At 33.2% G+C, this 23,883-nt stretch overlaps 3 protein-coding genes across 9 annotated transcripts; 1 reads left to right on the forward strand and 2 right to left on the reverse strand.

The window, feature by feature from the left end:
* Positions 1 to 1,516: 1,516 nt before the first annotated feature.
* Positions 1,517 to 14,655, forward strand: bud13 (BUD13 homolog). Of its 2 annotated transcripts, none has more exons than XM_042710855.1 (11): positions 1,517 to 1,714; positions 1,944 to 2,034; positions 2,291 to 2,372; positions 4,092 to 4,140; positions 4,232 to 4,512; positions 4,591 to 4,880; positions 5,311 to 5,419; positions 5,520 to 5,658; positions 5,776 to 5,966; positions 6,086 to 6,167; positions 6,268 to 6,378. In XM_042710855.1, exons 1-11 carry the CDS (start codon positions 1,572 to 1,574, stop codon positions 6,296 to 6,298), a joined length of 1,488 nt encoding a protein of 495 aa, XP_042566789.1. In that variant the 5' UTR covers positions 1,517 to 1,571; the 3' UTR covers positions 6,299 to 6,378. The 2 variants fall into 2 exon arrangements, with proteins under 2 accessions (XP_042566789.1, XP_018941487.2); XM_019085942.2 differs by lacking the exon at positions 6,268 to 6,378 and adding an exon at positions 14,346 to 14,655 and having other exon boundaries at positions 1,518 to 1,714.
* Positions 8,156 to 18,967, reverse strand: si:dkeyp-69c1.9. Of its 6 annotated transcripts, XM_042710856.1 has the most exons (6): positions 18,878 to 18,967; positions 18,464 to 18,645; positions 18,156 to 18,278; positions 17,289 to 17,514; positions 17,173 to 17,200; positions 8,156 to 8,637 (listed from the first exon to the last, which is right to left on the reverse strand). In XM_042710856.1, exons 1-6 carry the CDS (start codon positions 18,880 to 18,882, stop codon positions 8,560 to 8,562), a joined length of 642 nt encoding a protein of 213 aa, XP_042566790.1. In that variant the 5' UTR covers positions 18,883 to 18,967; the 3' UTR covers positions 8,156 to 8,559. The 6 variants fall into 6 exon arrangements, with proteins under 6 accessions (XP_042566790.1, XP_042566792.1, XP_018941478.2 ...); XM_019085933.2 differs by lacking the exon at positions 8,156 to 8,637 and having other exon boundaries at positions 16,618 to 17,200; XM_042710857.1 differs by lacking the exon at positions 8,156 to 8,637 and having other exon boundaries at positions 16,618 to 17,200; positions 18,464 to 18,611; positions 18,878 to 18,962.
* Positions 18,968 to 21,230: 2,263 nt separating this feature from the next.
* c1qb (complement component 1, q subcomponent, B chain) lies at positions 21,231 to 23,522 on the reverse strand. Its single transcript, XM_042710860.1, has 3 exons — positions 23,367 to 23,522; positions 23,006 to 23,180; positions 21,231 to 21,892 (listed from the first exon to the last, which is right to left on the reverse strand). Exons 1-3 carry the CDS (start codon positions 23,478 to 23,480, stop codon positions 21,342 to 21,344), a joined length of 840 nt encoding a protein of 279 aa, XP_042566794.1. The 5' UTR covers positions 23,481 to 23,522; the 3' UTR covers positions 21,231 to 21,341.
* Between the last annotated feature and the right edge of the window lie 361 nt (positions 23,523 to 23,883).

A 23,883-nucleotide genomic window follows, 5' to 3' on the forward strand; every position in this document is an offset into this window, starting at 1 on the left:
TATGTTTTATAACCTTGAGGAGAATCAAACACAGAGACACAAGTTTAAATGTAAATATATGGGAGGTGAGACAGATCTGTGGCACAAAAAGTAACAAATCAGAGAAGTTGGCATATGAGTGGAAAGACTTTGTTTGAATGACACAAATATTTTAAGATGTTGTTTTGAGAGTTCTCTTCTGGACAAACCACTTTCTTCTGATGCTAAACCAAGTCCTGTTTTGCTGTCTTTATTAAGAAAATTCCTAGACTAACCCAAATATAATTCCTGATTCATCAGTAGGGTGGTATACATGATTTTATTTTCTATGAAAAAGCTGTGACCTTGCAGTTAAACAACTATTGGAAAGATTGACAGAGTTTATTTCTTAGAGGAGACAGATATTCTTCACAACATTAAAAAATAATGAGCTGAACCTATTTAGAGATAAACACACTGACATTTGGAACTATTCAAACTAATTTTAACAACAAATACTAATGGTACCTAATTCAAATCATGTAGATCTAAAAGGTATTCACTGGTTAGATTTATTGGAAATGTTAGTTACCATGTGTGTGGCATAAATGCTATAACAAGTTCTTAAGCTCTCTCTCTCTTTTAATATATAGGTTTTTAATATTTAGGCTAAATGTATTAACTTAATTGTCTGCTGATTCGTAATGCAAAAAGTTGACACAATTAATGCAGAAAGCTGAGAATGTCACTTGGCAAACTACAAAGCAAAACATATTTTTGCAATAGTGCGAAAGAATACAGCAATAACAAGCAAAAAAAGATAATGAACATAATATTGTAAGAGGTTTACATACAAAATTCTGAAATGAACTAAATCATATTATATGTTTTACACCAATGAATATTCCTCAAATAATTATAATTGCAAGTTATAGTAGGCTAATAAAATCATTATAAACATAGGCCTATAGGGTCGATTCTCAAAGAGTTTTTTTTTTTTTTTTTTTTTTTACAAAATTAGAAAAGTCAACCCAAAACACTTTTGCAAAACACAATTCCACAATAAGTGAGTATTTTTTTTTCTTTAAAATGACAAAAACCATATAAAGCAATAAAAAATAAATTGTCATTGTACTTACACAAAGTAGGAATAAATGGGTATGTGAATAAATTTGTGAAAAAATAGGCATGGCTCATGTGGGCATAGGCCTATGATCAAAATAAATGAAGGTTAAAGTGGAATGGTCAGTTGAAGTGTTTCTGTACAATCTGAACATGCACAAAACTACACATGTACATTTTTATTCGTATTATGATTTATTCTTATTACAGAAGTGAATGGCACTTGAAAACTGAAGCAGTCACGTGGTTGTGTGCGAAAACTAAACTTCGGATGTCACAGATCAAGTGGTTGTGGCAAAATGAATAAAGCTCCTCTACAGTGCTTCACTGTGAGACGTTTCGTCTTTTTTGATACAAGCTTCGAAGCCTCGGTACCGAACGTCACTACCCCTGCCCTGGTATACAGACATGTAAAGCATTTCAATTTCTAATTTGCGTTGCGCTTTTTGTCCCTTAGCAGCGTCCGTTCAGTGACGTAATACATAATCAAGATGGCTACTTCCACTGGCTTAAGCAAAAATGCTGCACTCTCTAAAGCAGATTACCTTAAACGGTATTTATCAGGTGAAGAAGCTGGCAAGAAGTCGAAAGAAAAGAAGCTTAAGAAGAAACGGCCGAAACCCACGGGAAGAGGGTAAATATAACCGGACACACGTAACAGAAATGCAGATTTTAGCTCGCTGCATCCAGAGCTAACGTTACCACAGAACAAGATGACATTATTATGGCTGAACCTCAACTAAGTTACTTACAGAGTTGCCTACATGCACAGCATTTTAGAAAGTAGAAAACAAGGTTGCTTAAGTGTTAGAAAAGTGTACAAGGAGCTAAATTCCATCAATTTAATTTATTATAAACTACAGGATGAAAATTGTGGATGACGACATTGATTGGAGGCAACTGGCAGCTCAGAATGAAGAAGAAAAAGAAGACGACGAAGAAGAGGCGCCTGTGGTGTGTAAAAGCATGCTTAACTTTTTCAGATACTACAAACGGCAATTTAATTGTGTAAATCCTACTGAGTATGCATACCAGGTGCTTTTGTAAGACTTCCATATTTTCATAAATACCGAATTGCAGTCTGATCATTAGTGTTCATTTAAATAAAAAAAAAAGTATTTTGGTACTACTTTGGTTTTGGAAAATGGGTTTAATGCATGGTTATGCAGCAGTTTTGAATGTCTTCTTCTTTTGGAAATTCTTTTTTTAGATTGCAGAAGTGATAGATGAACGCCCAGATGAGATCAAGCAGCTCGAGGCATTCGGGACCGGCAAGTGGAAGGTGATCGGAGGTAAGACCAAGACGTGTATACTTTCTGAATTCTTGTACTTGCTTGTGGTTGTATGTCTTAAAAAAATGTCTAAGTTTGTGTACTTAGGGTGTTTTTTTCTTTTATCTATAAATAAATCATCTGCTTTTAATGGGACAAAATATATTATGAATAGTAAAATTGTGCAAAATAGTGTTTTTGACACACTACCGTTAAAAGGTTTAAGTTTGATAAGTTTTTATAATGTTTATTTGTTTTGTTTTTTTGGTGACAGAATATATTACATCAGTTCCATAATGAAACAATGTCTGATGAGAGAAAACAAGAAACAAAACAAATCCACCCAACAACAATCCCCCACCCACAACATAAATAAATAAAAATCAAAATAGGAAGGAAAAAAATCCAATGACGTCTAGTCACATGGTCTCCCAAAAAGACTCTAATCAGAAGGTCCAGGTGTAATGTTTACATTCTCAACAGTACCCAGTAAAGGCCTCCGGTTTTTGTAAAAGGATTTCAGTGATCCTTTGGAAGAGTGTCTTAATTTTTTCAAGATGGATGCATTGCAATATCTCTCGTATCCAATCCTCATGTGATCCTTCCATTTAAGGATGATGGCATGCCTAGCTATCAAACTTGTAAAGGCAATGACACGGTGCACTGTAGATGGTACAGCTGATGCTGGGGGAAGGCCAAACGGGACAGTCAGTGCGTTAGGGGCAATGGTGGTGTTAAGGGCCTGCGAAAGTGTTCTAAAAATGTCCAACCAGTAGGCCATTAGCATCAGGCAAGACCAGAACATATGGAGATGATCGGCTGGAGATTGTTTGCATCTGTTGCATGCATCTCTTCTGATAGGAAATATTTTAACCAGTTTAGCATTAGTGAAGTGAGCTCCGTGAAGCACTTTGCATTGTATTAGTGCATGTCTTGCACAGATGATTTTACCATAGATGGTGGATATCAGTCGTCTTTGACCAGGGTCAAGGGTGAGACTTAATTCAGGTTCTGATTCAGGGGGCTGATTGGGAAGATGGGGAAATAACTATTAAATAAAGTGCCTCACTTGAAAAAAATGAAAAAGATGGCTATTAGGAAGACTGAATTTAAATGATAAAGAAGAGAAAGAGGAGAAGATTTCTTTTTCATGAAAGTTGTTCAAAGCAGAAAGGCCCTTACTTGCCCAAATATCGAAGACACTGTTTGAAAGGGACGGGGTGGGGAAAGTGATTATATTAAATTGGCATGTAAATCAAAGGCTTGTGCAAACCAAATCTTAATAGTGTTAATAACTACTGGATTGCTCGAAATTGTGTGTACCTCAAGAGGAAGCTGACAACTTATAATATTTTTAAAAGAGGTCTCCCCAAGGCTGCATTTTTTTTTCAGGAATAGGCCTACAGTAGAAAATTAATATGGTGAAATATTATTACAATTTAAAATATCTTTTAATGTATTAAAATGTAATTTTTTCCTATTAAGGCAAAGCTGAAATTTCAGCATCATTACCCCAGTCTTCAGTGTCACGTAATCCTTCAGAAATCATTCTTCTAATATGCTGATTTGACGCTCAATAAATATTTCTTATTATTATGAGTGTTTTGATGAATAGAAAGAACAGCATTTATTTGAAATGGAAATGTTTTGCGACTGTGAAGACATTTATAATGTTTCATTTTGACAATTGAACTTCTTGTTAAAAATAATGCATCTAATAAAATTTGTCTTATGTTGTAGCAACAGAGAGCGATCCCCAGGAAACCCAGGACTCTGCATCAGATAAAATGTATAAAGAAACTGTCCTTCCTCTTTAGCTCTCATTCTTTTTATTATCATTACAGCAGCATAGAGAGTCTAATAAATGTTTCTTTGTTTAGCTCGGACCCTGACAGAGGTATTAGAGTTCGACACGACTCGCCGGAGACTTCTCCTGTGCGGAGGGTGCGGCACGATTCCCCTGACCTCTCACCTAAGAGGGCTCGACACGACTCACCGGATCTCTCACCCCAGAGAAGAGGCCGTCATGACTCACCAGATCTTTCACCTCAGAGACACAGAGCCGAGAACAAAACCAGACGGCATGATTCCTCATCACCTTCCTCTCCAAGATTGAGCCACAAGCGCTCACCCTCCAGACCTCAAAGGCTGCATGATAAAGGTATAAAAATATATCCACAAATCAGAAACAGCATTTATACAGTGAGTTATGTAGCTCAAAAATGATTTGTTCTTTCAGAGTCTCCGCACAGAAAAAAGACAAAAGCTGCCGCCACAGATGACCTTTCGCCGCCTAGGAGACGAGTTCGAACAGGCAAAGGCTCAGACTCCGATCAGTCCCAACCACGCAGACGTCCTCATGGACGACGGGGCTCAAACTCGGATCTATCTCCACCCCGAAAGAGAGGCCAGAGTGGAAGAGGTTCAGATTCTGATCTCTCTCCTCCCAGGAAGAGATCACAGGGGGGACGTGGGTCAGATTCAGACCTGTCCCCACCACGGAGGACACACTCTCCTGATGGACAGGCAGTAAGTTCAGGGTTCATGCTTGAGGATCCTTTAAGTCATTTGTTCTCAACCAGGGGCTGGGGCCGTCTGGGGGCCCTAGCAAACTTTAAAGGAGGTGCAGGATGATTTCAGATTAATTAAACAAATTAGTTTTACAAATAATTAATTAATCTGACTGAATAAAAATGCTTAAAAATTTTAACTGCAATTATATTTCTTTTCAACAACATTTTTTATTGAAGAATACACATATTTTTAATCTTCTAGAATCGCAGAATTATTTGTGGTTGATTTATTTAATATTATTTAATCATCCAGTTTGTGTTACTAAATTAGTTTGAAAACAAGCATTTATGACCAATGGTCTTTTTTGTTGTTGTGGCTTTAAGAAATGTCCCTTTTGTGTATAAAATTGAAATTGAAGCATGGATAATACCATTTTCATTTTCAGGCCCCTCGAATGCTGTCTGGTGGAGCTGCAGGGCTCGTCTCTGTTGACATTTTGAGGAAAGAACAGGAAGAAATTCGCAAAAAGGAAAAACGCAACCAGCCTCTTGAAGGTATCTTGAAAAGCAACTGATAATGTTGTGTATTCAAAAGTGTTGTTTTATTTCCTAACATTAATTATTAAGAGCGTTATTAATGTTTTTACTTTTTCAGAGGCATCAAGAAATGCAGAGACAATATTTCGAGACAAGTCGGAAAGAAAACACCACCTGGAGTCAGAAAGAGCTGAGCTTAGCAAGAAAGCAGGAGAAAAGGCAGAAAAGGAAGAAAAATATGCACAATGGGGAAAAGGGTGAGGTTTATTTTATGGTGTTCAAGTGCAGATATTATTATTGTGATTTTGTCACATATTATTATTTTCAGTCTGTGACTTGTCACTAGCTTTGACATCTGTACTGTCCTCATTCAGGCTTGCTCAGGGTGAAATGCAGCAGCAGAACTTGACAGATGCCATGCGGGAGGCTCAGAAGCCACTAGCGAGACACATTGACGATGAAGACCTCGATCGGATGCTGAGGGAGCAAGAGAGGGACGGAGACCCAATGGCTGCCATGCTTCGCAAGAAGAAAGAAAAAAACGCTCAATTAAAAGGAATCAAAGGTAAATATGTGGAATAATGCCCAAGTCTCCACACTTGATCCCTGTTGTTTGACTGTTACTTTTAATAATAATACCACAGTACTAATCATTATAATTTGTGTTTGAATGTTTTTCACCAGAAAAACCTCGTTACAAAGGTCCACCCCCACCTCCGAATCGTTTTAACCTTATGCCAGGGTATCGCTGGGATGGAGTTGACCGGTAAGAGGTTTTGAAGAATGATATCTGGTTTGAAATATCATAAGCACACTAATGCAAACCCCAGAAATTGGTTTAAATGACTGTTCATATGATCCTTTAGGTCCAATGGTTTTGAGCAGGATAGCCGATAAGAAAGCTGTCCAAGAGATGGCATACAAGTGGAGTGTGGAAGACATGTAGATCCAGATGCGTGTATAGAGATTATGATTTAAAAGCTGAAATGACACCCACAAACACAGCAAAAACTGAACCTCCACACACTCCAAAAAAGAAAAAATGTTTGTTTAATAAATAATACTTATTTAAAAAAAAAATTAAGATCTAATTTTCAAGTTATCAGTTCTACTGTGTACATAAAACATACTTTCCTTATTAAATGCTACTTTTTTAACAAATCTGTTTCGTCCTGATTTTCATCAGTGCCATTTCATAAACCAATCATTTTATTTAACAGAAATTTAGAGACAGAATTGAGGATGCCACACACAATGTTGTTTTATTTTGGAGAAATTTTTTTTTTTTTTTATTTTAAAAATTTTTTTTGCCACACTTTCAATTGTTTTACTTGTACGTTTATATTACTGACACCAAACTTTTAGGTACTGTATAAGACATTTTCAAATGTAACAGGAAACAGAAATCAATTTTCTTTGAGTTTCTAAAGATTTTAAATGTCATGTAGTTAGGGGTGGACATGTGTGCTATTTATATGGGACACGTCCTGGCCATGATTTTTATATTGCCTAAAACATCCAGTTTGACCAATAACATGCAGGTATTGTACATGAGAAGGTGAACAATCAAAGCAATGCAAATACGCGCATGTGTTTGTTCGTTCGTTCAACTTCACCCCTTATGCGGTCTTCATTTCGGCTGTACACTCATGGTCATTGGGGTCTCTAGAGCAAAATGTAATTTTTTAACAAAATAATTATTTAAAGATTTTTTTTCATTTTACTCTGTTTATTAATGTTTTTACTCCACATTTTTACATCCATATTTTTTCAAATAGGTTTTTATGTAAAATTCACTTTATGAAAGACCCACATTTCTAACTTTGATTAATGGGGATAACATGGGTAATTTGACATGGTTTAGTGTAAGATTTTTGCCCATCTTTCGGAAAAACTGAGTTTTAAAAAATAAAAAAATTCTCAGTTTCACCACTAGATGGCTGCGGAGCTCCACTATTTGCTACTTGCTATTTGACTAACTAAAAGTTATCTTTTCCCAAGTTTTTTTCAGTTGGATTCATATCTACATATTCTGAAATCACAATTATAACAATAAAAATTACTTTTTGTCAAAATTTAGCTTTTTTTTTTTGTACTGAAAAAAATCATTTTTTCAATAATGTTACAGTATGATTATATAATCAAACCCGAACAAGATGTTACAAAGAGAAAGGTTGGAGTCTTTAGAGTTTATCACTTTTTTTTTTTTTTTTTAATTTTCATATAATTCTACAAAATTTCAATCTGCACTTCAGTTACTGTTCTCTTACATTTAGTAACCGAAGTGTAGATTAAATTTGTAGAACTATATGAAAAATAGATGATTGAAATAAATGATAAACTCTAAAGACTCCAACTTTTCTCTTTAACAACTTGTTCAGGTTTGATTCTATAATCATACTCTAACATTATTGATATTAATAATTTTTTTTTTCAGTACAAAAAATGGTTAAAAGGTCTAAACTTTGACAAGAATTCATTTTGATTGTTATTATTGTGATTTCAGAATATGTAGGTATGAATCCAACTGAAAAAACTTGAGTTATATATATTAGCTCTGCAGCCATCTAGTGGTAAAAGTGAAAAAAACTCTCAAGCCATCTAGTGGTAAAAGTGATAATTTTCACCAAAAGATGGGCAAAAATCTTACACTAAACCATGTCAAATTATCCATGTTATCCCCATGGAATCAAAGTTAGAAATGTGGGACTTTTATAAAATGCATTTTACATAAAACCTGTTTTTGTATAAAAACCTATTTTTAATTTTAGCAAATGTCATTTGCGGGTCAGAAAGGCCCCGAAGACCCCATAAGGGTTAAAGCTGTGCACTGATCATTGAATAACACCAACACCAGCGATTTGAAAGCATAAGGAGCCATCTGCTCTGCTCTCTGTAGCTCTCGTGAAATAATGTCATACAACGATCAATTAATCTGCATAGTGCTAACAGCCAAAACCTGGATATTTTAGGGCAATATTGAAATCCTGGCAAGGGTGCGTCCCATAAAAATGGCCCGTATGGTCACCCTACATGTAGTACAGTTGAAAGACACAAAAGTAAAGCTGACTAACATAAATGTGTGGTTTAAAGAAGCTTTTTGTGTTATTTATGCATCCAGTGTATAAATGCACTTTGATGGTTTTCTCTGGCCTTCATCAGTCATCTGCAGCTGTTCTTTTGAGTCGGACAGGCGTTGGGCGTGTGTGCACAGAGACATCCCAGCCTGGGAAAGCCTCTTGCAAGTTCATCACTTTCGACATATTCTGTAAAGATTTGAAGAATTCATTACATTTAATATATATCCTCATAAGATTTGAAGTAAAACTGAATGCAGGTTCAGTCGTAGTACACTTACCTCATTGAAGTGTTGATCGCCAGGTTGTCAGGGTGAGGGACGACCTGATTTCTCCGGACATAGATTCTTTTTGGAGCAGGGAAGTCCTGCTGGTAAAGAGAACATCTCTGGCCAGTCCTGTTTTCTCTTGCGGGGATTCTTCCATGCCACACAATCGGAGTGCCATCTGGTTTGTAATAAGGGAAATCCTCTCTATTTGTTGTGCTGAAACTCCTGTCACCTGCAATTACGTAGAGATATTTGGCTCATAGATCTATTAAACAGGTTAGGTAAGTTTACCATAGATATAAATAACTTTCCAAATCAATACTAATACTAACTACTTATTTTCCAGAATTTCAATAAATTCCGCTCCATATAGAGAGAGGCTGCACTGTAATATATTTTTAAATGCACTGTAAACTATTCCTGTGATGGCAATGTTGAGTATTTTTGAGCAGCAATTACTCCAGTCTTCAGTGTACTCAAGAAACATTTCTTGTCACTTGGTTGTAATTATTAAAGTGAAAATGAAAATCAAATTTTATGGAAACTGAAATCCTTGGTAACATGAATGTAAATACATTGTAATGTCCCCTTGCTGAATAAACATATTTCTGTTTTCTTTTTTAAGTTGCTGTTGAAAATGTTGACCCCAAACTTTTGAACATTATATACAATATATAATGTAAACATTTCTTTATTTTCAGACTTCTAATCTTTTCTCCTAAGGAAATCAGTTATTTAATAATGAACTTAATTGAACTTTTAGTGTAGAAACAGCAGTTATGTAGTGATAATAATAATAAGAAGAACTAATATTTGACTCATCTGCAAAATAGGTACGTTAACAACAGATTTTTGGTAGCTTTACTAATTAATACTAATTCATTATTTTCCCAAATTCCACTGAAATTCATACCATCTAGAGTTAGGTTGCACTGTAGGATCCTCTTTGGCTCTACCTTTGGGCAGGTTTTGGGTCCGAATTCAGTTTCTGTTGTGGTTACCATCTTTTCCCGCTTACCAGGGTAGAGCAGTAACCCTGAAGAGAAGATTTGTTAGCATTTGTCATTTTTTTACTTATTCAAATATACTTTAGTCTAATATCTGAATGAGAAGCCATTTCCTGACTGTTACAGACTTAACTATAGTCATATATCTGTGTGAATTCAGAATCAAAGTTAAAGGACAAATCAAAATCTCCTTGTTTCACTGCTTACCTGCCAAAGAAGGAAGTTCTCCCAGCATTGAAAAGGCTCGTGGGTGTTTCGATGCCATTTGACCGTTTTTGAGGAGCAATATATCTGTTCTACATCAATGACCAAATGGGATTCTTAGAGATGGTCTCTGTTGCTTGCTGATTGTCTTCTCATGAGTGGCCATCTTTGAGTTACTGTTGATTTCAAGGTTATGAACATGCAACAATAATTTAATAAATTGATTTCAAGGTTATGATGGTTCCATATTTTCATTTTAATCACACTTCAATATTTTTTGTCCCATTTTATATTAAGTGGCCTTAACGACTGTACACTTACATCAAAAAATAAGTACAATGTTAAGGCCACTTAATATAAGGTGGGACCATATTTTCTAATGAGATACTTCCCATGTATTTGTGTTCAGAGTAGTTATTGGCTGATTACTAAACCTTTATAGAATTTAAAATGATTTTACCTTGTCCTCTTTGTCCTGCAATTGAAGTGAACTCACCTCAAGCATGGCAGTTTTTTCCCCATGAATCTGATTCCTGAGCAGTTTAGTAGCTGCTGATTATTTTACATTCTTGCAGCACAGTGGCATGTTTAGCTGAAAAAAACTCTGCTTCGTGCTGGTTTCAGTATCTACGACTATTTTATTGCTTAAAAAAGCTTCAATTTATTAATGGATGTAAACCCAAGAAAACATATTTGTTATTATTCTCCTCAATTTATTGCTATGGTATTGGTTATCTCCGACAGTCCCTTATGAAATTCTGGACATTATTAGCCTGGGTAAAGTAGTTACATTTTAGATCTATTATATATTGATTTAATATTTATTATTATTTAGGGTGTGATATTCGCACAGCTGCCGTGGGGGGATCAGTAAGACTTGTATATGTTTTTTAAAGAAAGTCTTCTATGCTATCAAGGCTGCATTTAGTTGATCAAAACTACAGAAAAAAAAAAATGTAATCTTGCGAAACTGTTTATTTCAATATAAACTAATGGGTTCTATTTTATACGCTTTTCACATGATCCTTCAGAAATCATTCTAATATGCTGATTTCATTATTAGAATTATCAGTGTTATAAACAGTTGTGCTGTTAAATATTTTGGAAACTGCATTTTTTTCAGGATTCTTTGATGAATAAAAATTAAAAAAAAAAACAGCATTTATTCAAAATATATTTTTTTTTCTAACAATATAAATTTTTCATCACTTTTAACACATCCTGCTGAATAAAAAAAGTTTCGAATTAAAAAAAAGAAAGAAATAATAAAAAAGTATTTCCCCCAAAATTTTTTTAAATGGAATGTATATTTTTAGGAAAAAAATCTATTTTTTAAAAAAATGTTTTTTTCTTTTTTAAAATTTTTTTTCATCAAAAAATCTTGAAAAAAAAATATCACAGGGGTTCCCCAAAAAAAAAAGTAAAAACCCAACCCGGGTTTCCCCCCTTAATAAAAAAAGGGTCAGTGGACCCGGGGGAAACTGGAGTAAGATGCTGTAAAATTCACTTGCATCACAGGAATAAATTGTTTAAAGGGATATTAAAAAAGAAAAATGTTATTTTACATCACAATAAAATTTTTTCAATATTAAATTTTTTCCCCGTAAATTTTTACCAAATAAATGCGCCTTGATGAGCATAAAAATCCTGTAAAAAACATTAAAATCGTTTTTGTCCCAAAATTTTTTACCCCTTTGGGGTCAAAAATTTTTTGACAATCAAAGCATTTTGGGGGTAGAAAAAAGAAACTGTGTGTGTGGTGTGTGTTGGGGTGGTTTTTTGTGTGTTGTGTGGGTGTGTGTGTTGTGTGTACTGGGTTTAAACAAAAGTCCTTTACTTTTAAATTTTGAAAAAATCATGACAATCCCCAGTGAGGACAATTTTTCTGGTCCTCAGTTAAAAAGGGCCCTTTTAAAAAGCCAAAAAATGTTTTTTTATTTATTTTTTGTAAATGTTTTTGTGAGGGGGTTTGGTTTAGGGGGAGGGGTTAATGATAGAAAATAAAAATTAAACCCCACAGAAAATCAACGTATAATTTCAATGCCCTCAAAAAATCTAAAAACCCCCCCTGGAATCGTTTTAAAATTTTCAAAATAAATGTTATTTTATTAAACATTTTTCTTCCCGTAAATCTAACAGTTTCAGGTTTCATTTAAGGGAAAATAAACCCCAAAAATGTCTGTATTATTTAATATATAAATATTTTAATTTAATATAATTTTTTTAATTTTTTTCCTTTTTTTTTTTAGTTTAAAAATTATAAAATTTTCCGGTCTTTTTAATAAAAGTTTTTTTCTATTTTCTTTTCTTTTTTCTTTTTTTTTTTATTTTTTGAAAGGGAATTTTTCTTCAAATGTTTAAAAAAATTTGATTTTTACTCAATTTTTTTAAAATATAATTTTTTCCCTTTAAATAAACTATTTCTTTTTTAAAAATAAAACAAGAATTTTATGGTTGTGAAAAAAAAACAAGGCGAATTGTCAAAATTTTTCAACCTCCAAATTTAAAATTTTTCCCAAAAATGGCTGGAAAATTTATTGGGAGTTTTTGTGGAAACAATTCATTTTTTCCTCATTGGGGGAACTAACCCTTTTAAATCCTTTTTCAAATAATTAAAACCCCTTTTTCAACCCTTTTAATGTTTTTAGTGAAAAAACCAAAGATTTAAAATACATAACAATTTTTAAAATCGCAAAAATTTTAATTTTCCCCCAACCCGAAATTTTAAAGGAGGGGGTAAAAAGGGTTTTTGTAATAATCCCCTTTTTCCCACATTTAAAAAAACCTTAAAGGTCCCGGGCCAGGTCTTGGGGGTTCCGGAAATTTTAAGGTCCGGAGGTTTTTGGGGAAAAGAAATTTTTTTTAAAAGGCAAAATACCCAAAAGCCCCCGTTCCCCCCCCTCCCCCCCGGTCCCCCTGGGAAATTTACCTTTTCCGGGCCCTTTTCCCAACTGCCTTGGGGAGAGGACTTATGGAAATTTTAAGGAATTTTCGGCCCCTTTTCCCCCTCAAAGAAAACCAAAAATTTTTAAAGCATTTTATTTTTCCAGGAGGGTTTTTTTATTCAAAAACAATTAATTTTCTTTAAGAAATCCTTGGGGGAACCCCAAAAAAAAAATTTTTTTTAAAAAAAAAAATAAAAAATTACTTTTTCACCCCCTTTTAAAAAAATTTTTCTCCCTTTCCCAATGGGCCGGTACCTTGTAAGTTCCGCTTGGTTCCCCCTTCTTTAAAAAGTCCTTCCGGGTCCAAAAGGGGAAAATCCATGGGCCCCTTTTGGGCCCCCAATTTTTTTCGGGCCATCAATTTTACACCTCAACATGGACAAAAAAAACCGGGAAAAAAAATAAAGGGGGGTTTTTTTTTTTAAAATCATTTTCCTTTAAAAAATTTTGGGTTTTTTTTCCTGGGTTTTTTTTTTAAAAATACTTAAAAATAATCCCAAAAATTTTAAAAATAAAAATTTTAAAAAATTATTTAAAAAAGTTATCATTTTTTTTTCAAAATTTTCCAAATTTTGGGTTCTCTTACCCAAAATAGGCAAAAATTCCCTTGAAAACTGGTTAAAAAATTTTGGGTTCCCCCAAATTTTCAAAAAATATTCTTTTTTTTCCGGAGATTGGAGAGAAAAATCATTTCAAAAAAATTTTGGAAAAAATTTTAACTTTAAAAAAGGGGGAATAAGGGTTTTTTTATTACATTCGAATTTTTTTTTTTTAAAAAGGGACTTTCCATTTTTTTCCCAAGTTTCCCACCCAAATGGGGAAGATAAAACCCCAAAAAAGGGAAAATCAAATTTTATTTTTTTTTAACTTCTTTCCTTTAAAAACCGGGTTTGGGTTTAAAAGAAGGCCAAAAAATTTTTTGGGTTAAAATTTTTTTTTTTTTTAAAAAGTGGGATAAAACCCTTTTTTCCTTTTTTTCCTTTTTTACAATTTTGGGACCAAAACCCCAAATGGTTTTTAAAAACCTCTTTTATCACATGTTTTTGAAAGGGGAAAACCCCCAAAAATTTTCCCCCAAAAACCCATCAACGGTGAATGTTGATAAAATTTCCCTTTAAAAAAAAAAATTTTTTAAAAAAAATATGCCAAGTCTCCACACTTGATCCCTGTTGTTTGACTGTTTACTTTTATAATAATACCACAGTACTAATCATTATAAATTTGTGTTTGAATGTTTTTTCAAACCCAGGAAAAACCTCGTTTCCATAAAAAAAAAGGTCCACCCCCCCACCTCCGAATCGTTTAAAACCTTATGCCAGGGTATCGCTGGGATGGAGTTTGACCGGTAAGAGGTTTTGAAGAATATCTGGTTTGAAATATCATAAGCACACTAATGCAAACCCCAGAAATTGGTTTAAATGACTGTTCATATGATCTTTTAGGTCCAATGGTTTTGAGCAGAAGCGGTACAGCAGGATAGCCGATAAGAAAGCTGTCCAGGAGATGGCGTACAAGTGGAGTGTGGAGGACATGTAAATCCAGAAGAGTGTGTAGAGATCCATGATTTAAAAACTGAAATGACTGGCATTAGTACAGTTCCCACTGCACCTGCACACACTGCAAAGCGGAACTACTGTGTGTGCCATCAAGAATCGGGATGTTCATCAAAAAGTAAGATGTATGTGTGCAGTTATCAGTCCTACTGTGTACAAGAAACATACTTTCCTTATTAAATGCTACTTTTTTAACAAATCTGTTTCGTCCTGATTTTCATCAGTGCCATTTCATAATTTTTTTTTTTTTTTTTTTTTTTAACAGAAATTTAGAGACAGAATTGAGGATGCCACACACAATGTTGTTTTATTTTGGAGAAAACATTTATTTCATAATGTGAAAATTTTTTTTATTTTTATTTTAATTTTTTTTGCTTGTACGTTTATATTACTGACACCAAACTTTTAGGTACTGTATAAGACATTTTCAAATGTAACAGGAAACAGAAATCAATTTTCTTTGAGTTTCTAAAGATTTTAAATGTCGTAGTTGGGGTGGACATGTGCCATTTATACGGGACACGTCCTGGCCATGATTTTTATATTGCCTAAAACATCCAGTTTGACCAATAACATTGTGAACGATCAAAGCAATGCAAATACGCGCAGGTGTTTGTTCGTTAGTTCGACTTCACCCTTATGTGGTCTTCGTTTGGGGTGTACACTCATGGTCATTGGGGTCTCTAGAGACCCCAGACAAACTAAATGTAATTTTGTAACAAATTTTTTTAATTTTACTCTGTTTATTAATGTTTTTACTCCACATTTGTGCAGTTTTTGAAGGATTTATGGTATATTTTTTTTAATTTATATAAATAAAAAAATTAATACATAATTTTTATACAAAAACAGGTTTTTATGTAAAATTCACTTTATAAAAGAGCCACATTTCTAACTTTGATTCATGGGGATAACATGGATAATTTGACATGGTTTAGTGTAAGATTTTTGCCCATCTTTTGGAAAACTGAGTTTTAAAAATAAAAAAATTATCACTTTAACCACTAGATGGCTGCAGAGCTCCATTTTTTGCTGTTTGACTAAGTTATCTTTTCTCAAGTTTTTTTTTCAGTTGGATTCATATCTACATATTCTGAAATCACAATTATAACAATAAAAAATACTTTTTGTCAAAGTTAAGCATTTTTTGTTCTGAATTTTTTTTTTAATAATGTTACATTATGATTATAGAATCAAACCTGAACAAGATGTTACAAAGAGAAAAGTTGGAGTCTTTAGAGTTTATCATTTATTTGATTTCACATCATTCTATTTTTCACTATAATTCCCTACAAATTTAATCTACACTTCAGTTACTACCATATTGAGTTCCAATAAAAATTAACAGAAATTAGCAGTTATTATACATATTATACATATTGAGTTCCAATACACAGCATAATCATAAGAATGCATCCTTTCATCTCTCTCTCTCTGTCTGTGTGTGCCACATCCAACAATGCAAAAAACATCCACAATGCAAAATGATCATGCTTACGAGCACACACACACACACACACAGGAATACATTTGTGAGACTAAAAAAACTGTTCTTATAATTTGTCAAATAAAATAATCCAAAATGCAGAACCACCACAAAAATAAATTGGTGACACTAACACATCAACGATGTACGTACACACACACACACACAGAGAGAGAGAGAGAGAGAGAGATGAAAGGATGCCCTCTGATGTTCATGTTATGTATTGGTACTCGATATGTAATATATAACTGTTAATTTTTGTTCTTTTACAGTTAGTAACTGAAGTGTAGATTAAATTTGCAGAATTATATAAAAAATAGATGATTGAAATAAATGATAAACTCTAAAGACTCCAACTTTTCTCTTTAACATCTTGTTCAGGTTTGATTCTATAATCATACTCTAACATTATTGATATTAATAATTTTTTTTTCAGTACAAAAAATGGTTAAAAGGTCTAAACTTTGACAAGAATTCATTTTGATTGTTATTATTGTGATTTCAGAATATGTAGATATGAATCCAACTGAAAAAACTTGAGAAAAGATAACTTTTAGTTAATCAAATAGCAAGTAGCAAATAGTGGAGCTCTGCAGCCATCTAGTGGTAAAAGTGATAATTTTTTCTTAAAGATTGGCAAAAATCTTACACTAAACCATGTCAAATTATCCTTGTTATCCCCATGAATCAAAGTTAGAAATGTGGGACTTTTATAAAGTGCATTTTACATAAAAACCTGTTTTTGTATAAAAACCTATTTTTAATTTTAGCAAATGTCATTTGCGGGTCAGAAAGACCCCGAAGACCCCATAAGGGTTAAAGCTGCTGATCATTGAATAACACCAACACCAGCGATTTGAAAGCATAAGGAGCCATCTGCTCTGCTCTCTGTAGCTCTCATGAAATAATGTCATACAACGATCAATTAATCTGCATAGTGCTAACAGCCAAAACCTGGATATTTTAGGCAATATTGAAATCCTGGCAAGGGTGCGTCCCATAAAAATGGCCCGTATGGACACCCTACATGTAGTACAGTTGAAAGACACAAAAGTAAAGCTGACTAACATAAATGTGTGGTTTAAAGAAGCTTTTTCTGTTATTTATGCATCCATTGTATAAATGCACTTTGACGGTTTTTTCTGGCCTTTAACTGTCAGCTACAGCTGTTCTTTTGAGACGGGCAGGTGTTGGACGCGCGTGCACAGACACATCCCAGCCTGGAAAAGCCTCTTTCTGCACTGTTTTGTATTCAGCTCTGTACAACACAGATTTCAATTCATTACATTTAATATATATCCTCTTAAGATTTTAAGTAAAACTGAATGTAAGTTCAGTGGTCTTGCCTCATTGAAGTGTTGATCGCCAGGTTGTCAGGATGAGGTACAACCTGATTTCTCCTGATGTAGATTTTCTTTGGAGCAGGGAAGTCCTGCTGGTAAAGAGAACCTCTCTGTGCTTGGCCAGTCCTGTTTTCTCTTGCGGGGGCTTTTCCCTGCCACACGATTGGAGTGCCATCTGGTTTGTAATAAGGGTAATCCTCTCTATTTGTTGTGTTGAAACTCCTGTCACCTGCAATTACATAGAGATATTTGCCACAGAGATCTACAAAATAGGTAAGGTAAGAAAGCTTATAGCTTTCCAAATCGATTTCCAATTCATTATTTTCCAGAATTTCAATGAGTTCCATTCCATCTAGAGTTAGGCTGCACTGTAATATATTTTTTAAATGTAATTTATTCCTGTGATGGCAAAGTTAAGTTTTTTTAGTTTTTTCAGCTGCCAGTACTCCAGTCCTAGGTATACTCAAGAAACATTTCTTATTATTAAAGAATTTGTTTAGAATTATTATAATGAAAAAATTTGCAAATTTATGGAAACCATGAAATTCTTTGATAACATAAATGTAAATACATTTTTTGATCAATGTAATGTCTCCTTACTCAATAAACTTATTTCTGTTTTGATGTTTTTAAAAATATTGACCCCAAGCTTTTAAACAGTAGTGTATATAAATAATACTATATAACATTTTATGTAAATATCTTGTCTGCCAAGGAAATCAGTTATTTAATAATGAACTTAATAAAACAGCAGTTATGTAGTGATAGCTAATATTTGACTCATAGATCTGCAATATAGGTAAGTTTACAACAGATGGTTTGTAGTAATTGCTAGTTAATTATTTTCCCAATTTCCAATGAGATTCATACCATCTAGAGTTAGGCTGCACTGTAGGATCTTCTTTGGCTCTACTTTTGGGCAGGTTTTGGGTCCAAATTCAGTTTCTGTTGTGGTTACCATCTTTTCCCGCTTACCAGGGTGCAGCAGTAAGCCTGAAGAGAATATTTGTCAGCATTTGTCTTTTTGTAAGTGACATTCATTCAAATATGTTTTAGTTTATTATCTAAATGCCGTGTGCCATTTGCTGACTCTTACAGACCTGTCTGCAGTCATACGTTTTTGGGAATTCTGAATGAAAGCTAAGGACAAATGCAGATCTGTTTGTTTCACTGCTTACCTGCCAAAGAAGGAAGTTCTCCCAGCATTGGAAAGGCTTGTGGGTGTTTCAACGTCATTTGACCATTTTTGAGGAGCAATATATCTGTTCTACGTCGGTGACCAAATGGGATTCTTAGAGCTGGTCTCTGTTGCTTGCTGATTGTCTTCTTATGAGTAGTCATATTTGAGTTACTGGTGAGACTGAATATATTTAAACTTGTAAAAAATATTATAAGGTTTAAAGGTTATGCTGGTTTAAATTTTTCGATCAGTAATTTTAATCACACTTAAATATTTTCTAATGAGATACTTTCTATGTTTACTTGTGCACTATATATATTCAGAGTAATTATTGCCTGATTTCAAAACCTATAGAATTTAAAATGATTTTACCTTGTCCTCTTTGTCTTCCAATTAAAAGAAGTGAACTCACCTCATGCATGGCACATTTTCTTCCCGTGGATTTGATTTCTGAGCAGTTTAGTAGCTGCTGATTTTTTACATCACTCCATCACAGTCTCATGCCATGGCTGCTCTATTTGTGAAGCACCCAAACTCAATAAAAAAAACCTTAATGTAAAAAAAACCATATAAAGAAGTAACGATTCATCTATAATAAATACCACAGACTGATGACTGACAAGACGTTGCACTTGTGCTCAGCATGAGACTTTTAGTTTAATCAAACCTGAATAAAAACTGCTGGTTTCAGTATCTCGATATTTATGCTTTAAAAAAGCTCAATTTATTAATGGATGATAACCAAGAAAACATATTGTTATTATTCTCCTAATGTTATTGTATGGTTTGGTTATCTGACAGTCCTTAGAACATTCTGGGACATTATTAGCTGGGTAAACTAGTTACATTTATATATTTATTATATATTGATTTAATTATTTATTTATTTATTTAGTTTGTTATATTACGCACACTGCCGTTTGGGATCAGTAAGACTTGTAATGTTTTTTAAAGAAGTCTCTTATGCTCATCAAGGCTGCATTTATTTGATCAAAAATACAGAAAAAAAAACACATAAAACAATTGAAACTATATTAATATATATAAAATAATGGTTTCTATTTTAATACATTCTGTGATGCAAAGCTGAATTTCATCAGCCATTTACTCCAGTCTAAAGTGTCACATGATCCTTCAGAAATCATTGTAATATGCTGATTTATTATTAGAATTATCAGTGTTGGCAACAGTTGTGCTGTTAAATATTTTTTGGAAACTGCATTTTTTTCAGGATTCTTTGATGAATAAAAAGTAAAAAAAAAAAAACAGCATTTATTCAAAATATATATTTTTTTCTAACAATATAAATCTTTGCTATCACTTCTTAACAATTTAACACATCCTTGCTGAATAAAAGTTTTAATAAAAAAAAAAAGAAAGAAATAATAAAAATGTACTGACCCCAAACTTTTTAACTGTAATGTATATTGTTAGGAAAAAAATCTATTTTTAATAAATGTTCTACTTTTTAAATTTTTATTCATCAAAGAATCTTGAAAAAAAAAGTATCACAGGCTCCAAAAAAATAGTAAGAAGCACAACAGTTACCAGCACTGATAATAAATAAAAGGATCATGTGACACCGAAGACTGGAGTAATGATGCTGTATATTCAGCTTTGCATCACAGGAATAAATTAGATTTAAATGTATATTAAAATAGAAAAATGTTATTTTACATCACAATAATATTTTACAATATTAATTTTTTCCCTGTATTTTTGACCAAATAAATGCAGCCTTGATGAGCATAAGAAACTCCTGTAAAAAACATTAAAAATCGTTCTGATCCCAAATTTTTGACCAGTGGTGTCAAAAATTTTAGAGCAGTCAAAGCATTTTGGGATAGAAATAAGAAATCTCTGTGTGTGTGTGTGTGTGTGTGTGTGTGTGTGTGTGTGTGTGTGTGTGTGTGTGTGTGTGTGTACTGGTTTAAACAAATGTCCTCACTTATATTGTGAAAGATCATGACAATCCACCAGTGAGGACATTTTACTGGTCCTCAGTTAAAAAGTCTTATAAATAAGCCAAAATATGTTTTTATTTATATCTATTGTTTTGTACATGTTTCTGTGAGGGGTAGGTTTAGGGGTAGGGGTTAACTGATAGAAAATAACATTAACCTCACAGAAAATCAACAGTATATGCAATGCCCTCAATAAAATCTAAACCCCTCTGTAATCGTTAACATTTTCATAAATAAATGTTATTTTACTACACATTTTTTCTCAGTAACTCTAACAGATTACAGTTACATTTATATGTAACTAGTAACCCCCAACACTGTCTGTATATATATATATATATATATAATATATATATTATATATATATTATATATATATATATTTATATATATATATATATAATATACTGTATGTTCACATATAATTTGTGTTTGTATATTTTCCTTTTTATTGCCTTCTAAATAATTTTTATGATAATAAAAGAAGTTACTATTAAATGCTTAACAAAAATACAAAATACATAATAAAAATACTAAAGACATAATATTATTACTATTTAAATGAGCTATTTTCTATTGTAATATACTTTAAAATGTAATTTATTCTTGTGACGGCAAAGCTGAATTTTCAGCATTCGTTATTACAGTCTTTAGTGTTCAGAAATTATTCTAATATGCTGATTTAGTGCTGATTTTTGTGGAAACTGATACATTTTGTCTTTCATGAATAAATATATATCTTATATAAATATAAAACAATGCACTTTATTATATGTATAGTGAAAGAAGTCAAGAAACGATATAAGATAGCATCAACAATTTTAATCAGCAATAACAGTAGATATTCCCAAGCAATGGCTGCAAATTGTAATAAGGAAGAGTAAAAACAAGGGTGTGGCTAATCAAAATCATTTTATCCAATCATTGGGAAGAGCATGAAGCCTGTAAAGGTGCAGTCAGTGTCTCTGCTGAAGATAGAGCTCAACGCAGTTGTCTGTACAGACACTTTATCACCTGTTTTCAGTGGCAGTACCACAGATCCTGCAGTTACCATAATCATTCCAGGTGCATCGCAGAACTTGACCTTCTCTTCCTCCCCTACCTGAATCCTTAGGCAGGCAGATTGACTGGATGAAATGTGGTAACTGATGTAATACATGCCAGCTTTTCCCACCTCAAAGAAACCATCACTATTTAAGACATCACCTGTCCCAGAGATCAGTGGGATGTCAAAGACAATTAATTTGTCTGGAAGAACTCTCTGTGACCGAGAACTTTTTTTGTAAGAGAAAACAAAATACTGGTTGGGAGTATCTACCCCCGTAAAATCCCCCCTATCTCCCTTCGGTCCCACTGGGCCTGGTGGACCTTGTAGTCCCGTGTCCCCCTTCTCACCAGGCCTGCCTGGGAGTCCAGGAATTCCATGGTCCCCTTTTGGCCCAATTATCGGCACTGCATCCTCACCTGCAATCATGCACACAGCCGGGGAAAAGTGAGTTTAACATGCATGTTGTCAATTTGACTCAGGCAGGATTTTCTATTACAGAAAATGCTAGTTAATGTTCTTGCATTAGACTAAAACTTAAGGGATAATCCACAAAAAATAAATAATAAAAAATAAAATAATTAATAAAAACTGTTATCATTTACTCACCCTCAAGTTGTTCCAAACCTGTGTGAGTATCTCTCTACTTCCCAAATATGGACAGAAAATACAATAGAAATCAATGGGTACCAGAAACTGTTTGGTTACCAACATTCTTCAAAAATATGTTCTTCTGTGTTCCGAGAGGAGAGATACTCATACAAGTTTGGAATAACTTGAGGGTGAGTATATGATTTTTTCATTTACATTCAGAATTTTAATTTTAAGGTGAACTATCCATTTACCAACTTTGCTCACACAGTGTATGATGACAAACAAACAAACAGAAACAATAAATAAATAGTGTACTTTTTTTTTTACTTCTTAAACCTTGTAAAAACTTCTGGTGTTCCTGGTTAAAAATGACTGGCCTAAAAAATAATTGCTTATTAATTACTTTTTCATGAGATATTATTTCCAAATATTGGATAAAATCTTTTTATCAGCCTTTTTTTTTTCAGTTAGCACAAGTTTTGTACTTCTATTTAGAACTAATAGGTCAAAGAGGCCTCATTGATCTGAGCTTATAGTTTTTGAGTGAATATTCCCCAAATTATCCACAAATAAAGCATTTTTTTCACTCAATAGGTCCATAAGCTCAGATAAGTGCATGCATATGAATAATCCCTTACAAAAAAAAATCATGTTCAATCATGACAAAAAAGAGTGAATCCAGGATTTAATAATAATAATAATATAGCATAATGGGAGATTTACAAGCCATTTGTAAAAGGCTGTTCATTTTTTTACCATGAACACCAGCGCAAGGGTTAAGCATAAGATTTTCAGCACAAGGGTTAAAATGCAGACTTTTTATTTTATTTATCAGCTTCTTTGCCTTTATTGAGGACAGTTGAGGTAAACAGAAGGCACATTTTTGACTTTCAATTTGCGTTTTTTTTTTACATAGAAAATAAGTGCTATCACTATACCTTTATCTCCTTTTTCTCCTTTTGCACCATCCTTCCCATCGGTACCAGGAACTCCTGGAATACCTGGTCTTCCAGGGAAACCTCTGCCATCACATGTCTCTGACTCAGAGGAAGCCACCAGCAACAACATAATAGTAAGCCACAGCACCATACGTGTAGACATGATGATAAATGCCTGTTAAAAAAAAAAAAAAACTTATTTAAAAATAAGTGCTATTTCAAGGAAAACTCATTGGACAATTCCGTTCTGCTACAGTGACTGATTTAAGCAGGCATGTAAATATTCCTTTAATTAAAATGTACTTCAATAAGAATTTTTGAAAATAAAAGCCAAATACAGATTTAATACAATTTATCTTACCATCTTATCTTCCAAGAAAGCTGTTGGAAATACAGATGGATGGCCTTGAAGATGAGTGTTACATTGAACGATTTTCTCCCGCCTGCATGAAAAGCTCTGATTTGATTTCCACATTTCAGAGAAGAAGTGCAGTGTTGCATAATAAAGGGAAGTAACAAAACACATATTCATCATAATTTAGATTTAGATAAACCCATTTCATTAATGTTATTGACATTTTATTTTGCTAATGTTTGCAAGTTCCATATCCCTTTTCTGAGAAACTGAAAAGGGAAGCAAAATTATGCATATCGGATAGAAATTTTTACTTTCTTAGCAAGGATGCATTAATTTGATCAAAAGTGACAGTGCATATTCATGATGTTACAAAAGATTTCTATTTAAAATAAATGCTGTTCTTTTAAACTTTCTATTCATCAGAGAATCCTGGGAAAAATCTATCATGGTTTCCACAAAATATTAAGCAGCACAACTGTTTTCAAGTCTGATAATAAATGAATAATTGAATGTGTATGAA

The sequence above is a fragment of the Cyprinus carpio genome, chromosome A21 (genome assembly GCF_018340385.1).
Source record: "Cyprinus carpio isolate SPL01 chromosome A21, ASM1834038v1, whole genome shotgun sequence".
In the NCBI taxonomy this organism is placed as follows: Eukaryota; Metazoa; Chordata; class Actinopteri; order Cypriniformes; family Cyprinidae; genus Cyprinus; species Cyprinus carpio.